Source organism: Pinus tabuliformis, chromosome 7 (assembly GCF_031772625.1).
Source record: "Pinus tabuliformis cultivar Carrire ecotype Pingquan chromosome 7, CPIR1, whole genome shotgun sequence".
Classification (NCBI taxonomy): Eukaryota; Viridiplantae; Streptophyta; class Pinopsida; order Pinales; family Pinaceae; genus Pinus; species Pinus tabuliformis.
In genome coordinates this window covers 709,866,505-709,874,658 of record NC_142293.1, presented here as the reverse complement: position 1 = coordinate 709,874,658, position 8,154 = coordinate 709,866,505, and the positions used below count along the sequence as shown (strand labels likewise).

General features: G+C 40.1%; 1 protein-coding gene across 1 annotated transcript; it reads right to left on the bottom strand.

The window, feature by feature from the left end:
• Window positions 1-1,488: 1,488 nt before the first annotated feature.
• LOC149249480 (uncharacterized) lies at window positions 1,489-2,433 on the bottom strand. The gene has a single exon (XM_089453112.1). The coding sequence runs from the start codon at window positions 2,431-2,433 to the stop codon at window positions 1,489-1,491; it is 945 nt and encodes a 314-aa protein (XP_089309238.1).
• Window positions 2,434-8,154: the final 5,721 nt, after the last annotated feature.

Genomic DNA, 8,154 nt, shown 5'->3' with positions numbered 1-8,154 from the left:
ACAATTAAAATTAATTAATTACAATTTGTTAAATTAATTATATACATTTTATTTAAAAACATTAAATTAAATTACAAACTAAAAAAGAAGTTGAATTAATTACAAAATCCAATATAATTTTCATATAAATTAAATTATTTACAAAATATTAATTAGAAATTAATTTTAATTAAATTATTAAACATTACATTATTAAAAAATATTATTTAACATTATCATAATATTATATTCACACAATTACATAACTAATATGAAATAAATTCTCTATGTGTTAAGAAACCTTTATAAAAACTTTAGTATATCAAAAATGAATTTTATCATAACTTTTTCAAAAAAGAAATTATGATATAATAAAGTTCCGATGGAGCTTTGACTTTATGAGTAAGGGCTTATCGGGGTTTATGTTTATCGTAATTTTTTAAAGGTGCAACTCTGATATATGGGTTCTAATGTTATGATGTGTGTCAATGAATGGTTGTAGTGGGAGGTATAAGATGAAGTGGAGCCTAAGTTGAATGGATCCCATCCATAAACTACACCCACTTGGTAATAAAAGTCTTACCCTTAAAAATTACACCCACTTTGGAGAATGAATAATTCCGAGATTTCGGGAGTATTAAGATTTGAAATTTATATTAACTTTCGAGATCTAAAACACGTCACTTTAATCGTTCTACAATTTGGCTGCAATAATTTTGTAGGAACGTTAGAAAAAATTAATAAAAATCAATATTTACAATCAATTACCAATTTATTTACAGGAATTAAAATAATATGCACGTTGTACATTTTTAGCCCTCGCAGTAAAAATTATCAAACTTCGATGAAGTGCCATTTGCAAACCATGTAACCAAATGAGATGAAACAATGACCAATGGAAAGCTTACGAAAATTCGAACTCAATAAAATAATCAAAATAGAAATTGGAAGAAAATAAAAATCTAGCAAAATTGTAGGACACTTAACTAAATGGAAAATATTAAAAGGCATTTTAGCCAAAGATTTATGGAAAGGGTCCCCATTATTTGAAATAAATAATTAAAAAATGAGAGTGTTGAGTTTTTACTTCAACATATTAATGTTTTAATGTTTTCAAAATCATGCTTTTAGATTTGATATTTTAATGCTTTGAAATAATGTCATATGTATTAATTCTTTTTATTTTTTTTTATGCAATGTGAATTTTGATTGAAAAGTTATCATAAAAATTAGTTTAAATTTTAAATATTTATCGAAATTCATATGTAGTATAATTACATTTAATTTTGATAAGTTAATTTTAATTTTAGTTCTTTCAAATAGTGAATGTGGCAGTTTGTATTAATATGTTATTCCTTGATGTTTGTTTGTTTTGTTTTGTTTTTTTTTTTTTTAACTGTAACGGGTATAATTTATTATTTGAAGTATGGTTGGGCCTAAGCCTAATCAACTGTCTTTACACAGCTTTTCCTTGCATCTAAATGCTTCTTGTTCAATTTTGCGCTTGAATTAAGGAATACAATATGGGATAGAGCTTTTATCATTGATGTTGAGAGCTCCCGGTGCTAAGAGACATCCTTTGTTTGCCATTTCATCCGCCTCACTATTCAAACTTCTGAGAATATGATATATTTTGAAGGAAGTGAAATCTTGCAGAATTATCTTTAACCTTTTCAGAGACTTGTTGAGAATGGCGTTGTTGAACTGGTCGTCCGAGGTGATCTTCTTAATGAGGATTTCGGAATCTCCGAATGCTTGGCATTCTTTGATGCCTTTATCACGGACAATTTGGCAGGCTTTTGTGAGAGCAAGGAGCTCTGCCTGATTGTTTGTGCGAATACCAAGCCCCCAGCAAAAGCGAACTTTTCTGGGATTGTCTGAGAAGTAGATGACTCCTCCAGCTCCCGCAGCCCCAGGATTTCCCTTGGAGGCACCGTCGAAAAAGATTGAAGTTGTGTTTTGGGTCTTCCACCAAGCTTGAAAGGAAGCTTCAGGTTCTCTAATTTTCCAAGATGGATTGGGGAGGGGAAGGGGGAGGGAATGGGCTTTGCTTTTGGGATGAGGGCTATGAAGGTTCAGCCATGCCTTTTCTGTGGGGAGGAGGGAGGAGTCTGATTTTTGGGAATGCAGGAGGACAGTTTCAAGAAGAAAAGCTTTTGCAATAGAGGCAGATTTAGCAGGAGAGCGAGTAGAGTTGTTGAAGATCGAGTCATTCCGGGCAAGCCAGATTTCCCAACATACAAATTTGGGGATGGAGAGCCAAATGTGAAACCAGAGTGAATTGTTGGGGATATTATGAGGATAACATTGAAACCAATCAGTAAAGAGATCTGCCACGGAACTGTGCTGGGGAGGGGAGGCGTGCAATCCAAGAAGAGTTAATTTCCAAACTTCTTTGGCAAAATCACAATCAATGAACAGATGAGAGGTTGTTTCTCCAGAGTTTCTGCACATTACGCATCTATGTGGCCCAGCGATATTTCATTTTGACAGATTGTCCCCTGTGAGCTGTTTATTCTGCATAAGAATCCAAAAAAAGAAGTTGACTTTGGGTAACCCATTGGTGTTCCAAACCTGTTTCCATAACGCTGGAGATCTAAGTCTGTCTTTTTTGGGCTGCAGGGCAATGTAACCCAAAGCTGAAGCATAAGATCCGGAGTCACCCCACCCCCATCTGTCTGTGTTGTTGCGATGGACCGGCGCTGCGTTTGAGAGCAGCGTTTTGAGCAGTGCGAGATGATTGTGGAGCTGCGCCGGCACGGGAGGGAATACCCAGTCAACCCAGTTCCCTTTACTGTCCCACGCGGAGATGTCATTCAACTTTCGTATACCTGCGCTGTGGAGCCATTCTCTTAGCTCGCGAATTTCTTCGTGGGAGTTAAGAGGGGGGTTGTTCATAATGCGGTCTTTCCAGAGTAAGATTTTCTCCCCGTTGCCAGGTATGCGATACAAGTGATTCCTGAAGCTGTTGATACATTTCCTACAGAGATTCCAAGTATGTGTGCCTGCGGGAGTATTATTCGCTGACAGATGCCTGAGAGAGATCCCCTGCGCATATTTGGAGGTGAGCGTTTCACTGACAGGATGTGTGGGGTCTGAATAGATTTTCCAAAGGAGCTTGCATCCAAGTGCCAGATTAGATAAAGCAGGGTCTCTAATCTGTAGACCTCCGTCCAATATTGGCCGCTTGACAAGATCCCAGTTTTCCAAATGCAATTTACTGTGATTGCCTCTACCTCCTTTCCAGAGAAAGTCTCTCAGGAGACAAGAGATCTGCTCCATTATGTGTTTCGGAGCAAGAAGGAAAGAGGCTTGATAAATGGGGAGAGCAGATAAGACATATTTAAGTAAGATAATTTTTCCTCCCTTGGTGAGCCAGTAACCTCCCCAGGAGGTGATCTTGTCTTTAATTTTGCTAATGATGCCATGCCACAGAGATCTGTTGTTGACTCCAGATGTGAGAGGTAAGCCGAGGTATTTGATGCTGTCCCAATGGGCGAAGCACTCAAAACCAAGAATCTGGGCTATGGTGTTGAGATTGTGTTGACTTACATTCCATCCATAGATCGAACTCTTTCTGTCATTTATCACAGCTCCTGAGGCTCTGCAATAACTTTTTAGAACAGAGTCGAAATTAGCTGCTATTCTAATAGAGGCTCCGCCTAGAAGTAGGGAGTCGTCTGCAAAGAGAGCATGATTTATAGGCTTGAGAGCATTTGCAGTTCGAATTCCTGGGAGTCCACCAGTGTTCATTTCTGCAGCCAGCTTCCTGCTGAGAGTATCTGCCATGAGTATATACAGAAAAGGCGAGAGCGGACAACCTTGCCTTAGTCCACGATGGGCTTGGAAGAAGGATGTTGGGCGGCCATTGACCATGGGAGCTATCCAAGGGTTTGAGATGCATGCTTTAATGAGATTGATAAACTGAGTAGGGAAGCCGAAGGATCGGAGAACTTGGAGAAGAAAGGAGTGGTTGACTCTATCGAAGGCATTAGCCATGTCAAGCTTGATCAGCATCCCCTTCTCTTTCCTCTGTTTGCTAGAGTGGATAGCTTCCTGCACTTGAATGACGTTGTCCAAGATGTGTCTGCCTTTGACGAACCCCCCTTGGGAGCTGGATATTAGTTTGTCAAGTAGGGGTTTGATTCTGTTTGCAATGATTTTGGACAAGATTTTGTAGGAGGCGTTGCATAGAGAGATGGGCCTAAACCTGCCGAAAGTTTCCGGGTTAGCCTCTTTTGGAATTAAAGCAAGAAAGGTGGAGTTGATGCCTCCCCCAACCTTGGCTTTTCCAAAAAAACCTTGTATCATTTTCAGCAGATCTGTTTTGATGATGTCCCAACAGACTTTGTAGAAGTGTATTGTAAATCCGTCTGGCCCAGGGGCCTTATCTGATTCCATTGCCCATATGACCTTGATGATTTCTTCTTCAGATAAGGGTTTCAGTAAAGCCTGATTGTCCTCATGGGTGATGAGGTGGGGAATATAGGAGAGGAGATCTTCAGTGTCTTCTATGCTGCCTTCATTCCCTGGACCATAGAGGTTTTTAAAATGGTTTTCAGCTGCTGTTTTAATTTGGTCAAATTTGTTGCAGATCTGTCCTTCTTCATTCTTGATCTCAGTGATGTGGTTTCGAGATAGGCGGGCTTTATACTGGCGATGGAAGAACGAGGTGTTTCGATCTCCTGCCTTGAGCCATAGACTGCGAGATTTGAGCCTCCAGTACTCTTCTTCCCTTCTGAATGCTTGATGGATATTTCTTTGATAAGCTGCCTCTTTGTTTAAAATTTCAGGGGTAATGTGGAGACCTTCCATTCCAATTTGCAAAGTTTCCAGCTGCTGAACTTCATCTTTTCTCTGCTGAGAAGAGGGATTGGGGAGTTTCCTTAGCCACTCTTTTAAGGCTTTTTTGGTGGCTTTTAATTTTTTCTCCCACACATAGCTTGGGGATCCGTTGATGGGGATATCCCAAGCCGATTGGATAGTGTCCAGAAAACCTGCTTTTTCAATCCAGAGAGGACTGAATTTAAAGGGAATAGGGCCAAGGTCTTCCTCAGGGGCCATAATGAGTTGAATTGGCTTATGGTTCGAGGAAAGTTTGGGGAGAATTTTTGATGAGATAAGGAGGTTTTCCAGCAGCAGGGAGCTTTGGATTAGAAATCTATCCAACCGGGCAGCAATATGATCAGGCCCAATTCTATTATTGGTCCAAGTATATTTGCCTCTCACCGGGGCAAAATCTAGCAGGTCCCTCTGCTGCATTAATTCCTCTACCAAAGGCAACAGCTGATCTCTGCTACTGTTTCCCCCCCTTTTTTCCTTTGGCTTCATGACTAAGTTGAGATCTCCTCCCAGGATGATGTTGTTTAGGGAGTGGAGATCTAAGAAATCAGAGAGAGTATTCCAGCATTCTCTTTTTTCAGCATAAATGACAGGAACATAGAGATTGAATAAGGCTATAGTTAACTTACTTTCAAGGTGCTTGAGCTCAGTGAAGATCCAATGTTGGGTCTCATGGGAGTTCAACAGATGGAACTGATCTTCAGACCAGAGAGTTGCAACGCCTCCCGAAGTTCCCCTTGAGCTGACTGCTATGCCTTCGTTCTTCTTCCAATTAGACTTGCTGATATCCATAAGGGCTTGCCCTTCGATTTTGGTCTCTTGGAGCAAGAGGATATCTGAGGGCTCTATTTTCATCAGATCTTTGACCGCTTCAATTTTTGGTTGGGTCCCCAGGCCTCTGCAGTTCCAAGAGACTATACACATTATTTACCTGGCGAGGGATTTGGGATTCCTCCCTTGGTGGATCTTCCTCTAGTATTTCTACCGATAGTCATCTCTATTGTGGACTGGCTGCCTTGCATTTTTAGGCATTCTGCCTCCTCCTCCCTGACTGCTTTGTGGGTCTTCCTGCCTGTTTTCTTCGAGGGTCTCTCATAGGTCTCATCCTCTGAGGAGTCTGAGGGCTCTGGCACTTTTTTCTTCTTTGTTATATCTGCATACGAAGGCATGGAGGGGCTGCCCTGAGGAGAACCAGACGAGGCAGCTCCGCCTCCATCTTTATTTGCATGTGGATCTTCGACCTGTGCTGGAGTAGTCAGATCAGTTTCTGGGGGATCTGGTGGAGAGGTTCCTTTGGGGATTGGGATCTCGTCCAGGTCCTGAGGGGTTCTATTATCATTGCTGGGTTCTTCTTGGTTATTCCCCTTTGTGGATCCTTTCCCGACTGCTTTTGCATGGCCAGTTTTCTGGACTGAGATCCATTGATCTCCCTTGGGGATGTGACTCTGCTCTTCAGCTTTTTTCTTGCAGTATTTTGCAAAGTGTCCATAGCCATGGCAGTGTCTGCATTTAAAGGGGATCTGCTCGTAATCCAACTCTTGAATATGGGACCATCCAGCAACTGTGAGTTTTATTGCTTCAGGTAATCCTTCTTCCAGATCTACTTCCACACATATTCGGGCACAGGAGTACTGATCTTTCCTTATGGCCTGATCAATGTATTTACCAAGGGAGTTGCCGATAATTTGGAGAGATTTCTGGCTCCAGCAGTGCAGGGGAAGATGGGGAAGCCGCACCCACACTGGAACCGCAGTAGGAACATCCTGGGTCGGATCAAAATCTGGAGACCATTTATTTAAATATAAGCCCTGCGGCCCCATGAAATATGGCCCGTTCCTGAAGATGAGACTCCGGTCTTCTGCTGATTCAAACACGAATACAAAGAAGCCTTTACCTACAAAATATGATTTGATTCCTTCCTTGATCAGAGGGGACCAGTTTCTCTTGATCCAGTCTTCAACAGATTTGGGCGATGGCCAGAGGCCGGTGAACTGCCCAATGAGCCCTCTATCGGCTAGATTCAATGCAGAGCGACAAGTTTCTTCCTCAGGGAGGGCCACCGTGGGGATGCAGTCTTTTTTCTTGACAAATTTCTGTTGTTGTGCAGAGGGAGGACGTTTGCTGCATGCATCTACCATTTTTTGAAAATCGAGGACTTCAGGAGGGAGAGGGGGGGGGGGGTTCCGAACCCCCATCGCTGGGCATGGCTGCCAGGAGGGCCGCAGCTGCTCTGTAGCAGGCGTGCGCAGCACTGGCGCGGCACAGAAGCTCTGGGGAGCTAGGTCACGTAGCGCAGAAAAGAGATTGCATTATTATTAGGCCATCTCTGGATCGACGAAGGAAGAGATATTCCTTGATGTTTTAATCATAATGCATTTTTATTTTTTTGGAGTTAGAACATGTGAAATTTGATTTTCCTCATATATTATATATTATTATTAATAAATTGTGCAAAGTCTGGAGGTCCACGCAATGAAAGCTTGAAAGTTTCCTCCACACAATGGACGTCCTCTGCAGTCCAACACATAAGCATTTGTGTTAACTTTAAAAATATATGTTAATTATAATATCATTTCATGTTTTAAAATAATGCGATAATGTGTAATAATGTTTTTTAATCTTGATGCAATGTGAATTTTAATTGAAAATTTAATATATAGATTAGTTTAAATTTTAAATATATATCAAAATTAATATATAAGATAAGTATATCTAATTTTGATACGTTAATTTAAATTTTAATGTTGTTTTTTTTAATTGTAATGACTTTTAACTCTTTTAGGGTTATTACATATGCAATTAGTAGATTTTGCGGAGTGTGGAGTGTTGAAGGAAATGTAACTAGGTTTGGTTTTCAATATGACTTGTAATTATAGGAGAAGAAACAAAATGAATGATTATTATTCCTTGCATCATGGGTTTCATGAGAAAGATGTGTTTGCCATAGGTCAAAGAATTCTTCTTGATGTCTTTAAGATTTTATGTCTTAACATAAGTATTATAGAAGTCATGTTATAAAAGACCTACACTCCAATAACGAGTGTCACTATTCCCTTGCAAGTCGGCTAAATAAAGGCAGTGATCTCTTTAAATGATATGTCGGCCTAGCTTAAGGCTCTCATGTCGGCCTAATATACCAACACTGACCTTTTTATATAAGAAGTGATGTTGCATTACACCAACAAGACTTCATATTATATTTGGACAAGACAATGAAGAAGAAGTAATGCAATATACAATGAACGAAGGTGGCACACATCTCAGGAAGTCTCGGTGAAGTTTGTCTCTTATATATATATATATATATATATATATATATATATATATATATAT